This window comes from Cricetulus griseus, chromosome 4 (genome assembly GCF_003668045.3).
Source record: "Cricetulus griseus strain 17A/GY chromosome 4, alternate assembly CriGri-PICRH-1.0, whole genome shotgun sequence".
Taxonomy (NCBI): domain Eukaryota; kingdom Metazoa; phylum Chordata; class Mammalia; order Rodentia; family Cricetidae; genus Cricetulus; species Cricetulus griseus.
Genome location: NC_048597.1, coordinates 162,648,455 through 162,671,468, shown reverse-complemented (window position 1 = coordinate 162,671,468; position 23,014 = coordinate 162,648,455). Strand labels below are relative to the sequence as shown.

General features: G+C 45.9%; 2 protein-coding genes and 1 non-coding gene across 13 annotated transcripts in view; 1 reads left to right on the top strand and 2 right to left on the bottom strand.

Annotated features, from left to right (window-relative positions):
• Sik2 (salt inducible kinase 2) overlaps positions 1-9,015 on the top strand; it is a 100,651-nt gene extending 91,636 nt beyond the window's left edge. For 3 of the 9 annotated variants that reach the window (XM_027412165.2, XM_027412162.2, XM_035443690.1), the window contains 7 exons: positions 2,016-2,244; positions 2,855-3,139; positions 3,265-3,428; positions 4,137-4,247; positions 4,880-4,971; positions 5,751-6,359; positions 8,338-9,015. In XM_027412165.2, the coding sequence (XP_027267966.1) occupies positions 2,016-2,244; positions 2,855-3,139; positions 3,265-3,428; positions 4,137-4,247; positions 4,880-4,971; positions 5,751-6,359; positions 8,338-8,425 (1,578 nt within the window). In that variant the 3' untranslated portion in view covers positions 8,426-9,015. Of the gene's footprint in view, positions 1-2,015; positions 2,245-2,854; positions 3,140-3,264; positions 3,429-4,136; positions 4,248-4,879; positions 4,972-5,750; positions 6,360-7,710 lie in introns of those variants that run through there. The other 6 variants (XR_003484743.2, XR_003484742.2, XM_027412163.2 and 3 more) reach the window with 6 other exon arrangements.
• Positions 9,016-9,017: 2 nt separating this feature from the next.
• Positions 9,018-23,014, bottom strand: part of Ppp2r1b (protein phosphatase 2 scaffold subunit Abeta) — a 33,826-nt gene continuing 19,829 nt past the window's right edge. The window contains exons 15-16 of one of the 3 annotated variants that reach the window (XM_027412170.2): positions 18,812-18,933; positions 9,018-10,241 (exon numbers count right to left, since the gene is read on the bottom strand). In XM_027412170.2, coding sequence (XP_027267971.1) covers positions 10,176-10,241; positions 18,812-18,933 — 188 coding nt within the window. In that variant the 3' untranslated portion in view covers positions 9,018-10,175. Of the gene's footprint in view, positions 10,242-18,811; positions 18,934-19,983; positions 22,550-23,014 lie in introns of those variants that run through there. The other 2 variants (XM_035443692.1, XM_027412169.2) reach the window with 2 other exon arrangements.
• On the bottom strand, positions 14,210-14,315 carry LOC113835313. Its single transcript, XR_003484754.1, has one exon. It is a non-coding gene; the product is annotated as a U6 spliceosomal RNA (small nuclear RNA).

Sequence of the window (23,014 nt, the reverse complement as noted above, 5' to 3'; positions counted from 1 at the left end):
AGTGGTCCTGGATGTCATAAGAAAGAAAGCTGAGCACACCATGGGAATAAAACAAGCAAGCGACATTCCACTGTGGCTTCTGCTTCAGTTCCTACCTTCAGGTTCCTGCCTTGGCTTACCTCAGTGGACTGTGCCCTGGGATGTGTAAGCCAAATAAGTCGTTTCCTCCCCCAAGTTATTTTTGGTCATGTTTTATCACAGCAATAGAAATCCTAGCTAAGCATGATGGTCAGCTGCTTCAGGAAACCTACTCATGGCCAAAGGTGCTCACCCATGTTAACCCTGAGCCACCCTGTGGAGTTTCTTACAGATTCTCCAGCCTCTAAGTGTTGTTTTCTATCTGTCCCCAGATGAAAAGTCAGAGCAGTGAAAAATCCAACCATTGTTTTATACCTGGAAGAGACTTTATTCAGACATAATTCTTCTTCTGGTTTAGATGAGATGATAAGTTTATACGGCAACAGTTTAAGAGTATAAATTCCCAGGGAGCTGGCTGGTCTGACTAACTCAGGAAAAGGGGCTACTGTGCTGAGGGAAATAAAGAGCTTGCTCATATTGCTTACACTACAATATGGGTGGGAAATGCACTTGACAAAGGCTACGCATGGAAGGTGCTCAGTAGATAATTGCTTTAAAAGGTCTTGAGAGCCTTAGCAAGCTGACACTGGGCAGCTCTGGAGTCTAGAAAAAGTTGTTGATCATCCTTTCCTGTAAGAAGACTGTTAAATACAAAGGAGACATGTATCTGGCCCAGGCCAAGAAGAGAATGACAGTTGCTGGCCAGATTTCAGATTTCCCGTTTTCTGTGCCATGGGAGGATTGGTGTGATCTGGGGAGAAAGCAGCTGCCGCTTATCAGCTACCTTACCAGCATGAAGTCTCTAGCCCCAGATGCTTGTGGAATCAGCTCCTCCAAGCAAACAAAGCTCTGAGTCACCTTACTCCCTCACCAAAAAGGGCCTTGCAATGCCTTTGGTAACTGCCGTAAGAGGAAAATCTCCTGTGTCTGGCATAGGGCAGTTCCACATCACTTCTCACATATATGAACTGCCCCTGCTTCAGTGGAAACAAAGCTCTACCCAGTGTGTTCCAATTGAAGGTACCACGGAGAACTGACTCCTTTGCTGGCTGCTCCTGAGCAGCTATTCATAGGAGAAAGCAGATTGATTTCCACGGGGGAATAGTTAAAGTAATGAGGTAAATAATTGCCTGCTCTTTGGGGCTTTTACCAGCCAGAACTTGAAACCACAACTCTCCTTTGTGTGCTGTTTTGCTAGCCATTAGGTGGTTTGCTTGGCAACTGTGTGGGAAGGCAGTGTGCTCATTCAGAATCTGTGCCGAGCTCTCCCGATGGGACCGGCACTGTAGATGTTGTGTGAACTGCTGGTGGGTGAGGATTCCGTGCACTGGGGCTTATTAACCTCTGCTGGAATTTTGAGCCGTGAGTCATTTGTTATTCTATAATGGAAGGTTTTGGCTGTTTGCCATTTGAATTTTTTTTCAGTACTTTTTGTGGTACCTGTCTATCTACAACAAATTCTTCCTTTCCATTCCTCAAGCGCATTAGAACCAGTTTAAAAGCAAAATATCAATAGGTCAGTACTTAAGTTATGAACATAAAAGTGGTTGGAAATTAGAACATTGGTGACTGTTCTCTCTCAGCTATGAGACATTGGCTGTAGAAGTGAAAAACAGCTCATCTTCCTCTCCTGTTTTCCTTATTTAAATAATAACTGATAACCCTTAAGCCAGTACATCCTATTCATCTATACTGGAAACGGTGGTTATTGTAACAGTGATGACTCAGAGTAACCTGGGTGCCAGTGCCAATTTGGGTCCTCGTGGGCTTCTGTCTTTAAGCACTGTAGTTGACTTACCTTCACTTCTAATGTCAGTGCTGCCACTGGGAGTAAATGCATACACTTTAATATTTTACTTTATTGAAGTCTTAGCCTATTTTTCTGCTGTGGGTATTCCTCAGCAGAGCTTCAGCTGTGCTTCCTCTCACACTGACAGGTGAATGGCTGTCTGCTTGACCCTGTGCCCCCTGTCCTGGTGAGGAAGGGATGTCAGTCCCTGCCCAGCAATATGATGGAGACCTCCATTGATGAAGGGTTGGAGACAGAAGGAGAGACTGAGGAAGACCCCAGTCAGGCCTTTGAAGCTTTCCAGGCCACACGGAGTGGGCAGCGACGGCACACTCTGTCAGAAGTGACTAACCAATTGGTTGTGATGCCCGGGGCAGGTATGATGTCAGAGCAGCACCAAGTTAAACCCTTACAGCAGTGTTTCATACTTCAGGCATCAAGAAATAGTGACTGTATCCCCTTCCCTTATGGAGTAGATGCCATGTGATTAACTGACATGTGAATTATGTGAATTAGGTCTACTCAGCAGCTGACAGAGATTAAAAGGCAATGTCTCTGAGTTGACTCCCTCCACTCCAGGTTTCTTTGGATACAGTATGCTTCCTCAAGGGATTATGGCTCTCTTATGGCTTTAGTTTCCATGGGGTTTTTCTCACCAAACTTGAAGATGGTTAAACTAACCAGTAAAAGCATTCTGGAAAGATGGAGAATTGTTTGTGGTGCTGGAGACTGACTGCAGGTCTTCAGCGTGTTAGGAAATTCTTCTGCCCCTGAATTACACTTAGGCTCCTCAGCCCTGAAAGAACTTTTCTTTTAGGTCAGTTTTCTGTTTTCCAGACTCATGAAGAGTACCCCAGTCCTCTTGCCCATCCTGAAAGATTGTGGCTGTCAAGGCTCGAGTCTGCCATTTTGTCTTGCTTTTTGTCAGTGTGTTTAAAGAAGATGCTATTTGTTTGGGTAATACCTGTTTTAATTTTTTTTCTACAGGGAAAATTTTCTCTATGAGTGACAACCCCTCACTTGACAGTGTAGACTCTGAGTATGATATGGGGTCTGCCCAAAGGGACCTGAACTTTCTGGAAGACAGCCCTTCCCTGAAGGACATCATGTTAGTTAATCAGCCTTCACCCCGCATGACATCTCCTTTCATAAGCCTCAGACCTACCAACCCAGCCATGCAGGCTCTGAGCTCGCAGAAACGTGAGGTCCACAATCGGTCCCCTGTGAGCTTCCGAGAAGGCCGCAGAGCATCAGACACTTCCCTTACCCAAGGTACGTGCTTTCTTTTCTGGCTTTGAAAACTTCAATCAGAGGCATGAAAGAAGGTTGTTGTCTTGCTGGTGTGAATGTATAACTAAAAGGCCTATTTTGCTTCTTAAACTGTTTGTACTTTATAGGAATTGTAGCATTTAGACAACATCTTCAGAATCTTGCTAGAACCAAAGGTATTCTGGAGTTGAACAAAGTGCAATTGCTCTATGAACAAATAGGATCAGAGGCAGACTCTAACTTAACATCAACTGCTCCTCAGCTCCAAGACCTCTCGAGCAGCTGCCCTCAGGTGAGTGTGCAGGCTCTTCTCAACACCACATTTGTCCTACAGATGTGTGGTTTTCAGTTAGAGAGTTTCCTCCTACTCCTAACTAAGCTGGCTTTATGGGAAAGCCCCAGGTCTCAGAGGTTTTCTTGCTGCTGTCACTAACAGCTTAAATCCAGCTATGTTGCTTCCAGATGCTCAGCACCAGACAGAGGCCTTCAGGATCAGTCTAGTTTTGGTTCACAAAGCAGGCAGATTATATATGGATGACTCAGTCTCCCTTGACCCCCCTCCCACACACACACACACACACACACACACACACTTGATGTTAATGAACGTCAACCAAATGAAAAGCTTCTTGACAAAACTTTTGATGTGAACTCACTATTAAATATGAAGATTAGTCACATTAAAATATAATAAATGTTGCTATTTCTTGAGCCAATGTTCAGTGCATCAAAGATATCATATTCTGGGCCCACATTGTATGTAAGCCCTTCTTGTGATACCAGGCAGGTGCTTTTGTTCTAGTACTGACTAGGTAATAGTTGAGTTATTAGCTCTGTATAGATTCTCTGAAAGCAGCATTCAACCTACTAGTTAGATAAAAGCTTTGGGGTATTAGGTCATATGAAGCCCAGATTCTATTCAGTCATTTGCAAAGGTGCTTGACTATGAATTGAAACTTTCTCACATAGAAATTGAAATGTCCACTGCCTTGATCCTTAGGAGGAAGTCTCTCAACAACAGGAAAGTGTCTCCACACTCTCTGCTAGCATGCATCCTCAACTTTCTCCGCAACAGAGCTTGGAAACCCAGTACCTACAGCATCGACTCCAGGTGGGCTCCTTGGCACTCTTAGTGTAACTCACTTCGTCACAGAAACCCATTTTGCATTATTTAAGGTAGCTGCGTTATTAATTATAAGCAGGTAGATTTAACCCTACATTTGTAGTTTCTAGGAACATGTTCAAACTTAGCTTTATGCCCTCTGATGACAGTAGGAAAGGATATGCCACTGAGTGCTCTAAAAGAGAGATCTGGCTTGTTCTTATTTTATATTTATGAATATACTTATGAATAATAAGATGGGAACTCTAATATATAAAATGCTAACGAGACTGTCTATACTGGTGCATGAAGATCCTAAGAAACGATACAGCATAGATCCCATTGAGAATGAATCACTCAGCAGGCACTGTGGCTTCCTGTCAAGAACTAAGTCTGATTTTCTCACTGTTCTCCATGAACCTCCCTGTCCTGAAGGAATTTTAAAAGTGGAAAACATGTAGGCCAGAACTAGATGCCAAGGCCTGCTGACCTGGTCCTCTTCCAGGGTCTTAGTGAACTCTGGATTCTGTAAGCCACATGTCAATCTACTGTCCAAACAGGCATCCAAAGGGTACACCTCAGCTGCATCCAACTGATAGCATGTATATGTTTAGGCTCTTGTTGCTTTTCTGATCTTCCAGAAGCCTAATCTTCTGCCAAAGGCCCAGAATACTTGTCCAATATATTGTAAAGAACCACCTCGGAGCCTGGAACAGCAGCTACAGGAACATAGGTGAGGAAGTCTTTGGCCAGTAAAGTTAGTTATTTTCATGGCAGTCTGGAGAATGCTGGTGTATGGTCCTTTTCCATTCTAGTTGCTTCTCCGAGGCCCATGCAGTGGTACATGGTCATTTTCTGTTTGGGCATGGTGTTAATGAGGTTGTTAAATCCCAGAGTATAAGCCTGGCAGGCAACAGCGGCCCCCTATACACCTTGTCATGTCTTTGTATTTCTCTGGGATAATATGGTCAGCCCTAAGATTTCAGAAGCAGTCTGTTACACTGAGGAGGCTCTCTCCTTGGTGTGTTCATGCCTGCTGGTCCCACCAGTAGAAGCTGCTTGGTCAAAGTAAAATTGCCCTAATCATCACCCTACCTATACACTCATAGAGGCCAAGATGTTACCTTTTTCTGAGTAATCTTCATGAGTAATTAGCCTCTCTAGAGGGAGAAACTTGAGAGACAGTGCATCAGTGCTCACTTACCTCAGAGCGGCCAGTCAAATAGAGGCAAAACCCAGTGTGGTGAATTTACTCTGATTTTATTCCCCTTGCATGGAAAAGAGAAAGACAGAGATGGGGTGTCAGGTGTGAGGGTGCATCCCTGGAATCCCTAGCACTTGGGATACTAGGTCAGGAAGATCACAAATTTGAGGCCAGCCTAGAGTATATAGAAGATTCTCAGAAATAAAACAGAAAAGAAAGGGAAAGTGAAGTTAATGCCTGGTATTGAATTTACATTGAAATTACATTCCCTTGAGATGTAAAATGCTCTTTTGGTGTTGTCAATTTAGGCTCCAGCAGAAGCGACTCTTCCTCCAGAAGCAGTCTCAGCTGCAAGCTTATTTTAATCAGATGCAGATAGCAGAGAGCTCCTACCCTCGACCAAGTCAGCAGCTGGCTCTACCCCACCAGGAGACTCCACCGCCATCCCAGCAGTCCCCACCATTCAGCCTGACCCAGCCCCTGAGCCCAGTCCTCGAGCCCTCTTCTGAGCAGATGCAATTTAGCCCTTTCCTCAGCCAATACCCGGAGATGCAGTTGCAGCCCCTGCCCTCCACACCCAGCCCCCGGGCTCCACATCCCTTACCCTCACAATTGCAGCAGCCACCCCCACCACCACCACCTCCTCCACCTCAGCAGCCAGGAGCTGCTCCAGCCCCCTTACAGTTCTCCTATCAGACTTGTGAGCTGCCAAGCACCACCTCCTCTGCACCAGACTATCCTGCTCCCTGTCACTATCCTGTGGATGGAGCCCAGCAGAGCAGCCTCACAGGCGCGGACTGTTCCAGGAGCTCAGGACTTCAGGAAGCCCCATCTAGCTATGACCCGCTGGCCCTCTCTGAGCTCCCTGGACTCTTTGATTGTGAAATGCTAGAAGCTGTGGATCCACAACACAATGGGTATGTCCTGGTGAATTAATCTCAGCACAGGAAGTAAGGTGGCTCTAGTGAAGGCAAACTGTGTTTCTATTTTTATTCCAGCCCTTTAAACTTAAGCTTAGTTTTTCCCTTTCCCTAATGGGGAAAAATCAAGTTTTCCAACTGGAATCAGAGTTTGACTAGGGTAGATGCTCCTCCCAGCTCTGTCCCACCACACAATTTTCTGTGGCAAGGGCTAGAACATAGTTGGAGGCTGAAGCCAATGCCCTTAGATAAAGTGGAACAAGCTCTCAAGGGAGTACCAACAAGCGTCTGTATAAAATAACATACAGACCTAGGTTTTACACCAGTTCTCTTCCAAGGAAAACCTTGGTAAAAGCAGGAAAAATGTGTATGTTGTCTACATACACCTAGGGAAAAAGACAAGACAGTATATTTTACTAAAGCCAAGCATCAGCAAAGTGCCTCAAGGCATATCAAGATGTATCATGAAATCTGATGCACAGGGAAGAGAGGGAAGTTATGTGTTGTCACAAAATCATAAGTTCTTGGCTGTTGATATAGGGTGTCCTTAAGACCACTGCACAGTAGTGGAGCCTAAGGAGTGTTTCACAGACACTAAGTAGCAGCTGGTACTGACCCCCTGAAACCTGCAGTCATCTGGGAGCATGTGATAATACCTTTTCAAAAGTGTCCCTGGGTGGCCCAGTGTTAAAATACTCAGGGCTTCAAAGCTCTCGCCTGTAGAGACAGCAGGAGACCTGACACAGTGCAGGCTGAAGCAGAAACCAGAAAGCATAAGGAACTTGGGCCATGAGCTGGGAAGCCAGGCTTTTCCTGCACAACCTCCAGTCTCCAGAGACCTCCTGTCTGCTACACTGTAGTAGTCCCTCTGGCTCTCCACTCTGTTGTTAAGAGCTTGTGGAGCTTTGCATAGTTGGACAATTTCATGTAGGGTTTAGATTTTTCAGGGTACACAAACAATGTTTATGTCCCATGTGAGTGAGTGGTAGTGCTGTGCCTTCCCCCACCTCATCAAACTTTCTTTTCTATAGAAACCAAGGTTTCCATGTCCTTGCTAAATCCAAAGCCACTTCAGTTTGTTTTCCACTGTGTGGGAATCAGAATTCTTAATTTCCGTAAAGTTTTGATTTGTGTGAAATGTTCAAGTATTATAGCAATATTCAAAGAACCACAGATGTGCTAGCCATTTACCAGAAAAGCTTAACCCTTTAATTCACTCATCAGAAGAATTGAAAAATAGATGCTATAGCTAGTCACCTAGTGAGAAGTAATTCTGTCATTTGCACAGTGACATCCAGGTGTTACAAACTCAGTATTATTTATAAAAATTATAATTTCTGTTCTTTAGAGTGGCTTGTCCTATCAGCAGATGAATGCACTAAGCACAAAGCGTCTTCCTTAAAGCACAAGAAGAGAGCTACTACACTGATGCTGCACCTAGAAACACCTATAAGTTGCCTTTCCTCTCTGTAGTAAGTGTCCAGGCAGGCAAGGGAAGACTAGGCATGGGAAGTCTACGGAGAGCCATCCTGGCCACCAGCCCAGCCCCTGCCAGTGCTGGTGATTCGAGCGAGCTAGCATCTTTGAGGCTGGCCAGAGACTGTAGTTGTTGGGTCCCAACTGGTGCTGGGCTGCTTTGCAAATGCGCTCTGCTTGGAATTGGGCTGTGGGTGTCAGCAGGAATAGATAGTAGGAGGGACTGTCATTTTGTGATTGAATAACTGAAAATCCAGTAAGGATAAATTTGTTTCTTTTGTTTCTGTTCCTCCTCATGCTTAAGATCGATGATTTTGTGAGATAAAGAACATCATTTCATTTGAGAGATCATTTCATTAAGATCTCTAATACGTTTTAAAGCTTCACAAAATAAGCCAGCTATAAAATGGGGCTTGATCTGTTTAGACTGGAGGAGGATGTTTTCCCAAAACATACTGCAGAAGCGCTATAATATTGACGAAATGAAAATGCCTTCCAGATTGAAAATGGGGGCCGCTCATTTCAGGACTGCAAGAACAGCACCGCTACAGATTGGCATAAACTCCTGCCCCCCAACAGGGCTGTGAGCTGCTTAGCCCAGGAGACCTAGCAGCTATGGCAGGACAGTTAGGCGACAGATGAGGGGCTACGGAGAGGCTGTCAGAAGGTTACAGGCTGCAGAGAGAAGCCGGGAGCACCCATCAACAGACAGCCTGTTAGGCACTGACACACAGAGCGGAGGTGAGGACAGTCGCCTGGTGAAGAACACGAACCATCATGCTGGATCCTGTCGTAAGCTCCCGTTTGCTCCTCTCACTCCTTTCAAGTAGAAATCCCTCATTCTATGGCTACCTTTATGTCCTGAGATGGAAACTGGTGAGAGCAGATGGTGGTCAGCTCACCTGATTGTTTCTGTTGCTGTCCCCTAACTAGTGACCATGGAAGCTTCCAAGCCATTTCTCCTCCCAAGTACTAAAGTAACACTAAGGAGGCTTAGGCCCATTCTGGCTGAGAGGCAGTTCTGAAATACTGACATGCTTGCCTGTCAGTTCATATCAGCAGTGTGTACACTACTGTATAGTAATAACCCTTAGCTTTGTTATCTTGTAAACCAGCCTCTCCAAAGAGACTGGTGATTCAAACATGAGGTAAAATTTTCATTCGGCAAAAAGTGCAATATGTGTGGTACTTTTTTATTTTTGTTTATGGTCTCTTGTTATCCAGGTTTCACTCTCTGCTTTGGGGGAAATGCATTAGTTCCGCAGTCTCCAGTTGGGCAAGTGTGTCTCTAGTATTTACATGCTACTGACATGCTGGTCCCTGTAAGGCAAATAAAGGGTGTTAATGCAACAGGAAGACAAGTTTCGGGCTCCCACTCCTCTATTCCCAGGGAGCTGCCTGACCAATGCCAGCCCTAACCCTGCCCTGACTGGGCCTGCCTGAACTGCCTTCCTGCTACCTTGGGAACAAACCCTCCAGAATCTACCCAATGGAAGACAAAGAGAACCCAGGAAGAGCCTTTGAGACTGATGTGAGGCTTAAGAGCTGCTCTGAGCAAAGCCCTTACTTTTGCTTTGTGTCCTAGGAAAAAGAAAGCCAGGGTCCCCGCCGGCCTGTGATGGTGCACACCTTTAATCCCAGCACTTGGGAGGCAGTGGCTGTAACATTAGAAAGCCAGGGACCCTCTATCTCAAAAATCAAGATCAGAAGTGTTAAATCCTGAACTGGTGTCAGGGAGGTAGGACTTCAGCCTTTGCCTGCCACACCCCCTCCTAACTTGTATAATTGAGTCTTTACTGTTACAGTGCCCCTACCCCATACACCCGTCAACCCAGCCCATGGAGCAACACCCTCTGCCCTGCCCAATAACTAGGGCACTCAGCAAGGACTCATCATAGGCCTCTCTACCTCTACCCCAGGAGCCATTATACCTAAGGCAGGGATACTAAGGAGTGTGTTCTCAGCTGGAAAGTGACACAGTGATGAGCCAGAAGCTGAAGGAACCCAAAAATTAGCAGCTTCTAGACCAGCTGATCAGGACATGGGGACTCAGTAGGCTGTCCTTACTCTGGGGTTCTTTAGCCTCTAAACAAGTCAGCTTAAATATATGAGGACCAGTCTCTCTGCTGTGCATTACACTTTTACACTCAAATCAACAGTGACTTAAGCTCTCTACTGGTTTAAAGAAAATTCACAGTCGGGTGATTTTTTGACATTCCTCCTCCTTTAGAAACTATATATAGTGTCATTTGATGACACTGATCCCACTGGGCAGTTGCAGAGTCCCTGTGCCAGGGCTGACCTTTGCTGCATTTGTACCCCTAAGCGGGGCTGCATCTACTGCCTCCTTGGAAGCCACTGGAGCCGCTCGGCCTCTCTGTGCCTAGACATCAAAGGTAAAAACTGGAGAACAGGTAGTAAGTTGGAGTCATTGCCCAGGCAGGGATCTTGATCATTTTGTTGCTTCTGGAAATTTTTTACAGAACTTACCTTCAGAGTGATTTGTGGGAGACAAGAGCAGTATCATCAGCCTGTTTCAACACTGGACAAAAACACACTTCAATGCTTACACACACTCACTCTCTCTCTCTCTCTCTCTCTCTCTCTCTCTCTCTCTCTCTCTCTCTTTTTCTCTCTCTCTCACTCACACACATTCTCTCTCTCTCTCTCTCTCACTCACACACACACATTCTCTCTCTCTCTCACTCACACACACATTCTCTCTCTCTCTCTCTCTCACACACACATCTCTCTCTCTCTCTCTCTCTTCTCTCTCTCTCTCTCTCTCTCACACACACACACACACACACACACACACACACACACACACACACACATGCGCGCAAATGGAATGAGACAATGACCCTTAAAGGGCCCTTTTGGCCCTAAAGTCTCTGATCTCCCAACATCACCTCACTTATTTGTTTAGCCATTTTTACCCAGTTACAACAGTCTAATTGATTCTAGAAGACTTCCAGCCTTCATAGTTGCAACCACATCTTATGTCCACATTGTATGTGAGCAGATTTGGGTCCTGTGGCTGCATGGGTTGACAAACAGGTAGGATTACTGCCCAACAGCTTAACTAAGGATGGTTCTTACAGGGCCTGCCCTCTCAGCTTGCCTGTCCGTTTTCACAGCAACATACCAAGCACTTTCACAAGTGCTCTCCTGCAGTTCTCACACCAGTTCTGTGAAATTAGCTAGAGAGATCCGATCTGTATTTCTCACAGCTGAGGAAAGCAGTGCTCTCAAAGGATACATGACTTAGCTATCACCACTTCTGAGCTGTGACCTCAGCTGAGACAAGCACCTCTGTTGCCTGACTTCTGGCTTTGCTCCTTGTTGGAGCCCTGTCCCATAGCCCCTCCCCTTCAGCAGCACATCTTTTCATAGTAAGCAGGCAGCTATGTAAACAAGGCGCTGTCCAGATGGCTGCACCCTCCACCTGACAGCTGCTTGGCTTTAAGTGCCCACTGCAGTTATCCAGGTGACTGCACCAGACAAGGAGCAGGAGACACAGACACCAGAGATTGGCCATCTTGCTGTCCAATAAATCTCAAAAATTTAGGCTTCAATTAAGGAGGTTTGTTTATTCAAAGTTATGTAACCCGTTGCTTTTGTTCAGTATATATTGGAAGGACACACTCCTCCCTGATTGCCAGAGGGCTTTCTTAGTCAACAGTCAACCCCAGAGAAGATGGCTGCCCAGGGAATTGTGAACTCAACCTCTATCCTAAAGGGATGTCGTGTAGAACATTTCTTTCCTTTTTTTTCTTTCCTTCCTGTTTCTTTCCTTTTCTTCCTCCCTTTCTTTTTCTAAATGGTCTTTTGAAACAGAGTCTCACTATGTAGCTCTGACTGTCCTAGAATATCCTGGTTTACTATGTAGACCTTGAACTCAGAGATCAGCCTGCCTCCATCTCCAAGTGCTGGAATTAAAGGTGTGTGTCGCTACCACCCAGCACATTTCCTTACAATTAAGTCCTGACAAGTAGGAAGGCTTATAAAACACTTTCAGGATTACAAAATGTTAACGAGCTTTGTTGATGGAATGCTAGGTCTTTTCAGAACCAAAATGGGTGAGTAGGGGTAGCTTTAAAAATAGAAATACAAGCAACACCCTGGTGGATAGCATAATGTTACATTAGCAAGTGCAGATAACTGATACCTGCATGCCCAGGATTTGCTCAGTTAAGAAAATTCAAGTGGTTAAACATCCCCACTACCCATGGTTTTAAAAAGAAAAAAAGAAAAAGAAAAAAAAAATGCCTCTACCAGAATCTGTGAAGGAGAAAGCAGCAGACAAAAAGGGATGTTGGCTTGCCTTTGGGGACTGCAGTGTTTAAGAAGTCAAAGTGGTAGATGTTACTTGCACTTTGTAGAAAGGCAAGGCCTTTCTTATTCAAAGTTTGCTTATTGCAGAAAGGAAGAGAGTGGTCTTGCTGGATTCAGCTTGGTCTGTGAGTTACTTTCGATAAACTTAACCTGATTGTAGTTATTATTTTTTTTTCTGTGTGCTTTTTAATTACTAAGAAAAAAAATTGGTGACTTTGATAGCTTTGGTATTTTGAGTGCAAATCCTAATAGCTCCACTGTGGAAAATCCAAGTGTAACCTGCCACTCAGTGTTAGAAAATTGCCTAAAATGCAGTTTAATAAATGATCTTTGTACCAAATGGTAACTTAAGTGGAGTAATTTTCTGCAAGGAAAATGTACTGTCTTTATGTTTCCAGCCCTCCTGAATTAAAATAAAAACACCTTGTTTTCTAAAAGCCTGGTGATGTGAATGTCAGGTTAATGAGATTATAGGCAGGTCTCCACCTCATTGAGTACTGGGTAGTTTTCAAACTGGGGAAGGTAGCTGTGTTCTCTGAGCTCTGGTGCTCATTTCAAGCTACAGAAAGGACAGTGGATAATATGTTCTCATTGACGTCAACAGGGTAAATAATACCTCGCCCCAAATTGCCTGAGTGCACGTTAGCCACTACAGATCACTGATGGAAACACTGCTAACCACAGCCTGCATACAGACAGGGCCCCACTGGGCCTGGTCAGTGCTCCTTAATGGTAGTCTCAGGACAAAGCCCATCATTGCAAATAGTCTGCACTAGGACCTCTGCCACAGGAATTGGAACAAAAACAAGCACACCTTGCTCTTGACGGCTCCACAGAACAAGTAATATAGAGGATAGGAAGTAAAGTACTCTAAACTGCCAGGAAGGCCAGCAAAGCACTGCTGCTTAGTGACAGTGTTACCACCTCTTTGGGGTCTGTGAAAGTGACACCCCCCACCTCCAACACACACCATGGACTTCTCACAGGGACAGCCATCCTTTATGATACAAGATACAACCCTTTGCCCTCAGGGTTTTAGAGAATTCCTTTGCCAAGCTGCTTTCGTATGTTCTAGACTTGTGGGGCCAGAGCCCAAGTGAAAGGGCAGGATTAAGTCCTGTTCTCTGGCAGTGAGTGCAGCTGAGATTTGGTTTCCATTACTTAAGCCATTCCCCTGGGCCAATATTATATAGAACTGAAACAGCTCTCAGACTAAGGCAAGCCTGATGGCTGTGAGTGTGTATACAGAGTTGGGAGCACAGACCCCTCACTGTGCATGTGCAAAGCTCTGCCCCTTGGAAGAAAATTCAAGTTTCAGGGTTTTTGGGGTTTTGTTTTGTTTTGTTTTTTCACTTTCAGTAACTGTTTTGCAAACTTTACCCTTGCCTGTTGAATCACTCTGTCATTGTAATGTTGTCATAGGCAACCACCCAGGCCTCCCCTAAGTCTAAGGACACCCTTCACTTCCATGGCAAGCACAAGGGCCCTATGAAGAACAGCAAAGAATGGGCCATAGAGGCCAGAGCTCTACCCTGTGGCCTCTGCTTGGCCAGCTCAGGGACACAACAGGCCAGCAGTAATCACATTTCCAAAACCGCCAGTCAGCCTGTGGCCAGGTACGAACAAACAGGCTTCATTCTTGGGAGCTGCCCTCTCCTTTCTTCCTCAGTCCTTTGATGTGCAGAGAAATCTTTGGACTCTTCCCAAAAAATCTCCCCCACAGAGACATTCAGTCTCTAGGAGGAGGATGGATCAAGGATCTAGAGGTTCACCCCGTCTGAAGATTCTGACAGTGACACTCTTGCCTGAGGGGTGCTCATACCTCCAAGTGGGTTCAGGAAAGAAGCCCCAGCTCAGCCTGCAGTTCACAGGGGCAAGGCTGGGCTTTGTGAACTAAAGTTATTTTTCGATGTTGGTGTGATTATTCAGTTTTCTCAGTGTACGAAATAATGGCTTTCATCATGACATCTTCACACCTACATATCCAGTTCTTTGCTCATATTCACCCTCTTTCCCTCTTGCCATCCCTCCCATAATGTATGTACCACTTCATGAACTCAAATGTCATCCTTGTGTAGAGGCCATGCTAATCTCCCTGTATTGTTCCAGTGTTATCAAAGGTGCTGCCTGAGCAAGCACTGTGCTACATGGCCACATAGAGAATCTCACACAGACTGTAGTTGCTCCACTTGGGCTCGTTAAAGCATGGCTCCTCCTTTTCACTTTGGCTCCAGCCACAAATTTCAAAGGCTGAACAGCTCTTGAGCAATGGAACACTGTATATAGATTACTTCAGGCGATGTCCAATAAGAGGAGGGGATGGACCTTCACCTCAGACATGGAGGTGACACACCTGTCACCATCCAGGCACAAAGCTTGGGACCACAAATCATTGGGGCAGAACCTGAGGTCAGACAGTGTCCTAAGGAGTCTACTTGCAAGCCTCCCTACCTCCCTTTATATGTGTATCTATGGGCTTTCCCAGGATTGCTGGACTGCTTGGCAATGAGGGGGTAAACACACACACACACACACACACTTAAGAGGAGGAGCAATGACTTTGCAGAGAAGCGGACTGCCCTGGAGCCAAGCCCCTAATACTGGCTGGGCAGAATGTTCAGAAAATTCAAGGCCCAGAGAAAATGAGGCAGTTGTGTGTTGAATCTCTTGATGAGCTGAGTCACTCCCTCCACAGATAGGGTTCAAAAGCTTCTTACTCCATTTTCCATCTCATTCCCCCAAAGATGGGATAAAGAAGCCTGAGTTGCCTAAGAGAGGGCCTGACTGAGAACTCTGACCCCAAGGCTGCCCACCAAGCTGATGGAATAAGATACAACTGAATGAGATGACAAAGCCTTTCCACATAACATACTATGCAAGGGACCCAGTTCACAGTCTTGCGTGTGTCTAGCCTGAGACCCACTGTAACTGCCTTAGGTCACTGCAGAAACCCAAAAGTGTAGTCATCAAAGTGAGAGCCAAAGGACAGGCAAGCAGTTGGAAGGGTCCCAGGAAATGAAGGGCCAGTATAAAGCAAAGCTTGGGAAAACAGAGGCTGGCTCCCCAGTCCCACCCAGGGGGTAGCCAGACAGGCACTGCAGGTAGGTGGCACCACCCCTTACTGCCAGAGATAGCATAGGAACAGCAAGAAATCTGGACTGAGTCTTTAGCTCCCAGGCCTGCCACTAACTTAAACAGATTACTAAAGACTTTGCCCCCAACTTTGATGGGAACACAGCTTGACTCTGCACTGTCCTCTAATATGAAAACATTAAGGGTCTTCCAACTGTCTTTGACAGCTCGTCACAATACTCCTCTGTGTTGCTTTAACTAGTTTGTAAGACACTGCAGTAGGAAATGGTGATACACTTGCCTGGGAAGTCTCTTGTTACAGAAAGGTGATTAACAGTTCTGACGACTTAGACCTGGGATTTTGTAATTTTTGTTAATGAGTTCTGGGCAGGGCTGGTCCTGAGTACCACAATGTTAAGACCGCCCAGAGAATCTGATGGTTCATCTCCACTGTCAACATGACTGGATTTGGAACCACCTAGGAGACACTCTGGGTCTATCTGTGAGGACATTTCCAGAAATGTCTTAACTCTGGAGGAAGAACCATCCTGAATGTGGGTGACCATACTATAGACTGGTGTCTTGTACTGAATAAAAAGGAAAGAAGAGGAAGCCAGCAGGCTGTCAGCATTCATCTGATCTGACTGCAGACACCATGGGACAAACTGCCATAGACTGTCCCCTCAAGCTGTGAGCCAATCTAAACCCTTAGGCTGCTTTGTTCAGGTGGTTTTATCACAGTAACAAAAGTCAGTAACCCAAGTCCCATCTAGGCGGCCTTTTCCTCCCCAACTTTGAAGTTAATTAAACTCATGGGTGGAGAAGGTTTGAAGGCCTGGAGGAGTCTTTCTTTGCACAGACAGCTCCTCAGTCCTCAGGGAGTCTCAGGAGACGCTAGGGACCTGCTCCAGCTAGCCTGTGATGCATTCATTCCCATCTATCCTTCCTTCTGCCCTGTCAGTGGCCAGTGGAATCCAGTTCCTTTAGCTGGAAGGCTCTAGGGGTGATCAAACACCCCTGGGCTTTTGTGTATAGCAGTCCTGATGAAATCATGGAGCCAATTCTTTCTGGGTTCAAGACTAATCCTTTGGCCAAGAAGTTGGGCTCTTGAACTCCTACCCTTCAAACACCCATAGCTGGGCTCCTTGGAGTTGCCCTTAATCCCCAAGCAGTTAGCCGTATGCCCCTCAGTCTGAGGAATAAACCAGATGCCTAGCAGGACAGCCTCATCTCAGACCAGCCAGAACATCCTAGGTCACCAGCAAGTGCTGGCTTGGATCCTAGAAGAGACAAATGCCAGGAGGCACAAACCAGAGACGGAGTGGGAGAAACAGGCGAAACACCAATAAAAACCAGCAGTAGAACCAAGGGTAGGGGGAGCCAGGGACAGGGAAGGTGAGCTCTTAGCTGAGACTCAGTGCAGGGACTGAGTCTGGTCAGTGTCTATACAGAACAGACTGTCCAGGCAGAAAGGAAAGGAAGAGGAGGGTGGATTGTCAACCCAGTGTCTGCACCCATTATTTATGGGTGTTTCACTTGATTTGAGTCTCCAAACCTGGGCTCAGTGAGGAGACTGAATGTCCCTCACAGCTGCTCCTTCCTGCAACAACAAAACTGACATCACTGTTGTCAGGGAAATGGTGTTTTGATTAAAATCATGTGACAGCTACTTCATGATTCAATAAACAAATCCTCTGTTAACCCTTGCCTGACAAGCTCACCAGCAGCTGTGATCAGAGAGCAACCTCTGCCGGGGAAGAAGTGACTATGCCGACCTGGAGGTAGCAGAGTATGAGTAGTCCAAGCTATTCCCTGGCAGGTCCTGCATGAGGAACATGAGTCATCAAATATACAAAAGACCATGCAAACTTCAAGAGCCTCTCCATGGCACTGAGGCAACACCCAGTCTTCACCAGGAGGAACCCTAGGCTGCTCTCTTGGACCAAGTGGCAGGCGCTGCCTTCCAACATCAAATGACTCCCTCGGGGCTTTGAGGCCAGTCAAGAACTCAGTTCCCAGAGTCCTCCACACCCAGAGACTCTCCCTGTGAGAACAATCAGTGAGCTGGCCATGCAACACAGAAAGGGGTTAAGAACAATTTCTGGTTTGCAACTGGATGACTTCCTGGATCATTCACTTGGCTGTGGGCCTCTGACATGAAAACTCTGCCTGGCAACAAGTTCCTTTCTTTCCATTTCACCCCCAGGACATTTGCTTTAAGTGAAACAAAGCAAGGAAGGCTCCCCGAGTCACAGAGAAAGGGATTTTTGTGGGTAAAATGAACCTGCAGCCTCAGAGACTTAGCACAGCCGGCTTCTAAGTAAGGTTCCCAGCCACCTGAAATGTGTCCATGGTAAAGGTGTACTGTGAAGACGTCTGGTCAGCAAGGTACTGTAGTAACAGAGGCTCAAGAAATGATAGCCAGTGGTGCTGTTCTCGGCTAGAGAGCCTTCTTCAGAGAGGACCAAGTCAGCTGTGGCAGGGGTGTCTCATGTGGTCAGGGCTCAGCTCAGCTATTCTCCATGAGTTCACTGGCAAGACCAAATAGTCCTGAGCATGATGGAAACAACTCCATTACCACTTAGAAGTGTGTGGCCTAGGACCCTATGAGTCACTGTTCTTACTACCTGAGGCAGGTCTCTTCCCTCAGGGAAGTTCAACGAAGGAGACAATGGGGCAGGAAGGGTTGGCAGCTCAGGCATTTGCCAGGACACAGGCTTTGTAAGCAGCAGTCAGCCCTCACTTTCTCCCACCATGCAGCATTGGAACACCCCTGAGGCTGCCCAAACCAGAAATAGCTGGAAAAGTCAGGCAGAGGACAGCAGTGTGCAGGGACACAGAAGGGCAAGTGTTCAGAATAGGAAAGATAGCATGGCCTTCATTTACATAAAATGAAAAGTCAGGTGATTTAAAGTCAACCTTTTTATCAGTGGGTTAACCATACAAACCCACTGGAGTAGGTGTGAAAGCACTCGCTTACAGTCAACTGTAGCTAGTCTGACGTCAGTGCTAGGTAGCCCAGGCTCTCCACTCCTAAATATAGTCTAAGTCATAACTGCCCTTCTCCCACTGGCCACACCTGGAACCCTGGTGACTGCTGAACTGAAACTCTGCCTCCCTTCTCCATGTAGTTAAGAGACAAAATGAGCTTGTAAAACATCCACGAAAAAAACAGGCATGGGCTCTTGTCTTGAATAGAAATGACTCCCTACCTAGGTAGAACCGTGCCAATAACTTCCCAGCCCATGTGGAAAGTATACCAGCTCTTCCAGTCTACCCTTATGTGGTGAGGGCATTGTCTCAGACTGAGGAAGATTTGAAGTCCTCACACCACAGGACTGACTGAGATCTGGACAAGACCACCCTTTCACAAAGGCGGTAAAACAGCAATGCTTTAAAATACTCTCCTTCCCCTTAGAGAGGCTGCCTCTCCAGGACAGTGTGGTGGGAACTGCTTCTCTGCCCACCTTGCTGTATGATTCCCTACAGCAGCAGTAAGCTCTGATGGCTACCCTCTGCCCCGAAAGGACAGGACTCTGGCCCCAAGTTTCAGGGGCACTTACCTTCCCAGTGTTCTCTCCAGGCACTCGGGGTCTCAGGAAGAGATTCTTGTCAACCCCAGGGATGCTGGGCTCTTCACTGTCCTTCACAGGAAAATCTAGCTTCCTCAGCCTTTGTGCCACCACTAGAGATACAGACGGCAACGCTGTGACTGTCCCTGACCAGGGCCTATCCCTCCCAAGCCCACCTGTGCTTCCCAGCCAGGATGTCCTCAGCGGCCCTGGCACCCTGGTGGCCCAGCAGCACACAAGGTTCTGAGCAGCTGTGTAGAGAAAGCCAGCCCTCGCCAGTACTTTACCTAAGGTGCCTTTCTGCTCAGGTCACCCACACACACACACACTGGATCTAACTGGGGGCTCCCCCACATCTTGGTCATGGGTAGCCTGTAGGGCCCTGACAAACAAAAGCTCTAGCTCTTTTCAGAACTGATCACAGTAGTGTAAGACAACAACTCCAAAGAAAGAAACGACTTGGTTTTTCTTCCCAGTGAGTAATTAAGCTCTCTTCATTCTCCAAAAGATTTCCATCTCAACTGAGCATGATGTCATTTCCTGGAAACAGCAGGCCCATGGAGGCAAATGAGGAACAGCAAGGCTATTCTAGGTACTGAAGGACTGGAGATTTGTGAAGGAATAGGAGGGGCAAGCAAGATAGAGGCTAGAAGGGGGAGGAGACAGTGAGAAAGGACAGCAACCTCGTCACCTGTTTACCAAGAACACTGGGTGGCAGGGCCTTCCGTGTACCTGACATCCAGGTGAACAATAAATGACAAAGAACAGCACCAGGGATGAGGGAGAGGCTAAGCACCCAGCTTGTTTGGCTGCCCTGCCCCCCACAGCCCGTGTAATGGACCCAAGGACTTCTGTAGGGAACACCAGGCTTTTGACTCAGGGACACAACAGTGTCAGAAAGACACACTGGACAACTCAGTCAGGCTGTCTCTTAAATAAGGACAAGTCCTCCAGCAAACATACTCCCCAACCCCCATGCCCACATCACCACAGTCAAGCTTGGTATTTCCATGAACTGAAGGTTGTCCTTTATTTTGACAGGGCTTCATTTAAAATCACACATTAAGCTGTCTGTCCTGATGAAACAAAATCCATCTTTGGGCTCCTATCTCATTAGCAGCACATTAACCCCAAATAATCTAAAGAAGAAAATCACTAAAAACTCCACTATTAATGGGGCTCTTTTAATTGACATAGGGGGTATGTGTTTGTTTTGGCTTCACTTTTCCAACAAGCTGAACAACTGTTATAAACTGCCCAGATGTAACACAGCAGCAATATATGTTCAAGACAATGAGACAGTTCCAAAAGAATCATTCCTCAAGCTGGGCACAATAGCATGCCCTTCATCCCAGCACTGAGGAGGCAGAGGCAGGGCCAGCCTGGACTACATAGAGAGTTCTAAGACAGTCAGGGCTAGAGAGAGACAGCCTTGTCTCAAAAAGGAAAACAAAAATCCCTGGGGCTTGGAACTGACTTAGGTTAGAGGCTCTTACTTCCTGGGAGCAAAGCAATCTGTAATTGTATGAATTACAGTGTGAGACAGTCTGGTGACTTTGTTCAACACATCAGAGGGCAGACTTTAGAAATCACTCAGGGAACGCTTTTTTAATAAGCACCAACAGTATACAACAGACTCGGGTCTAGGCAACAGTGACACAACACAAGACAAAACACACCCAGCCAGCATCACGGAGCTCCTGGAGAAACCAAGTATAGAAACTAGTATATAAAAGAAAAGAGCCAAATTTAAGCTGAAGAACAGTTGCTACACAGGGTAACACAAGGAAGTTCACTGTGAATATTAGAAAGAACAGTGAAGCCTCTAATGGCCACCCAAAGTCAGATCCTGCGTGCTATGTGACTGTTTTGAGAAGACAAGGGTCCGCTGTCTCTCCCTTCCATAGTCTTTGGCAGAAAGGTGAATGAGCAAGGCTGGAGTAGCAGGCCAGGGGATGCTTTCTGAGCAAGTGACAGTGGCATGCAGCATTTCCAACCAAAGGTGAAGCAACTACCCCAATGCACATCTGTTCCCAAAATCAAGACAATAATCTCTCAAATATAAAACTCAACAAAGTGGAATAACAGCCTGCAGGTGATGCCAAAAAAATAAAAAAAAAAAAGTTTATAGCACAGTAATTTAAGGCACTAAGATGAGAATCTTTTTGCTTAGGAAAATATTCAAACCTTTGCCCTAGAACACATAAAATGGGAACTTACTACACAGTAATCCAACAGTTTAAATAACAGGCACACGATCTCTGATAGAAATTTTCTGTTCTGTTTTTCTAAGGTATGATAAACTTAAAAGCATTTACACAAACTTGGTTTTATGAAACTTATGTTTAATGTACAAAGTTTTGTAGGTATCTTTGGGCCTTCACAAAACGCAACAGGGCTTGTTATATCTAAAAGAGTTTGTAAGTAAAATCAACAATTCAGAAACCAAAATAGAAACACCAAACTACATGGTGAGATGCACTGAGAAAAAACAGGCTGCAGTAAAACCTCATTAACTAAGTCCACTGGAGACAAGGAGTCTATTAGATGAAAACCATTTAAATTACCCAGAGGAGTCATCAGAAAGGTGGGACCTGTCAAGCTGCTCACGGGAGGAGTGGGTTATAACTGAACAGGGTGATCGGTAATCAGCACGCCCACTGATGAGCAGGTGCTCTCTAAAAACAGTGTCAAGCAGCCTTCCATAAACAGTTTGCATCAGCAAACCCTTCAGCTTTACCTGCTACCTTAAGTTTCAGGACAAATTAATGAAGTTTTAGTGCAAAAGTAGAAAATTGTTCCAGCATCACCGACACCACAAGAAAACACTGAGCAGCAAAACTTCAGTTTGGTACTGTGCAGTGTAGCAATGGCAAGATGCTAACATTGCTGGAAGGAGAACCAGGAACAGTGGTTCCTACACTTACTTGAAACACAAAACTTCACAATGAAACCGTAGAACCACAGCTTAGTAGGAGGCACTAAAGTTTCTTATGAGTTTTTGAAGGCAGTCACAGTGCTGAGCCGTTGAAATTGATACCTTTCAACATCACACATTAGCAGCAAGATACACCCACTTCAGGCTTCTGCATGACATGATTACAGTCAAAACTGAGCAAATGAAAACCAGAACAACCAATACATTAACCTTCCATATCTCCTTTCGTGTGAGATACTGATGCGAACCATCGTAACCAGAAAGATGTGGCTTTCACTACAGTCAAATCTCAGTATTATCTCCCAAGTAGATAATTATAAGTTTTTCTAAACCATTTACTTTTAACATTGGAAAGCTACAGGCATAGAGACACATGTAAACAGTAAGAGAATCACTCCACTCCATGTCGGGGTCCAAATCCATCCAGGCTCTGTCTGGAATCTTATGTGGCTGGGGCCTGATTCAAAAGGGAGGAAGCAGGAGCCTCAGGGGTGCTGGAAGAAACCCCTGGGAGACACTCAAAGGGGGACTGCGAGGGAATATCAGCAACTGGTCAGTAAGAAGGGCTTTCAAGTTATCCCGACAGAGACATCAAATCAGTCTCAGTTCATGTTTACAAAGGATCAAGTCACTGAAATCTGATTTCTTCTAAGTTGTTGCCATTTGCTTGGATGAGATCTTGAAGGTTTCCATTTTTCTCCACCCAGTGTAAGAACACATTGACTAGAGATCTGTGATAAGAATTTAGTAAAGGCTTTTCCCTCCTGTTCCTCTTTATGCCAAGGCAAGAACTGGAAAATTCCAAACAAAATCATGTTAGTGGTACAGAAAGTTCATTAGCGATCGCTATGAGAACATGTAGTATGTAACAATGACAACAGCATGAGCCTGAGCTCTCACTGCGGGCCTGCACTCTGTCAGGCTGACTGGAAGTTAAAGACTTAATCTCGAGTCCAAACCAAAACTGCTCTTGCCAGTAAGAATCAGCATCCTACACATGGAACTGAGAAAATGGCCTGCTCACTTAGAGAACCGTAGGCCAAGACTTTATTTTAGACAGGGTCTCACAATATAGCCCCAGCTCCTCTACCCTGAGGTCCTCCTGCCTCAGTCTCCCAAGTGCTGGGATTACAAGTGTATGCTTCCAAGCCCAGCAAGGCCTGAGAAACCCCTAACCACACAGGCCCAGCATAGCAGGTGCTTGCCACCCTCTGCCTCCCATCATGCCCATCGTACTGCAATTCCCACTGCTCACA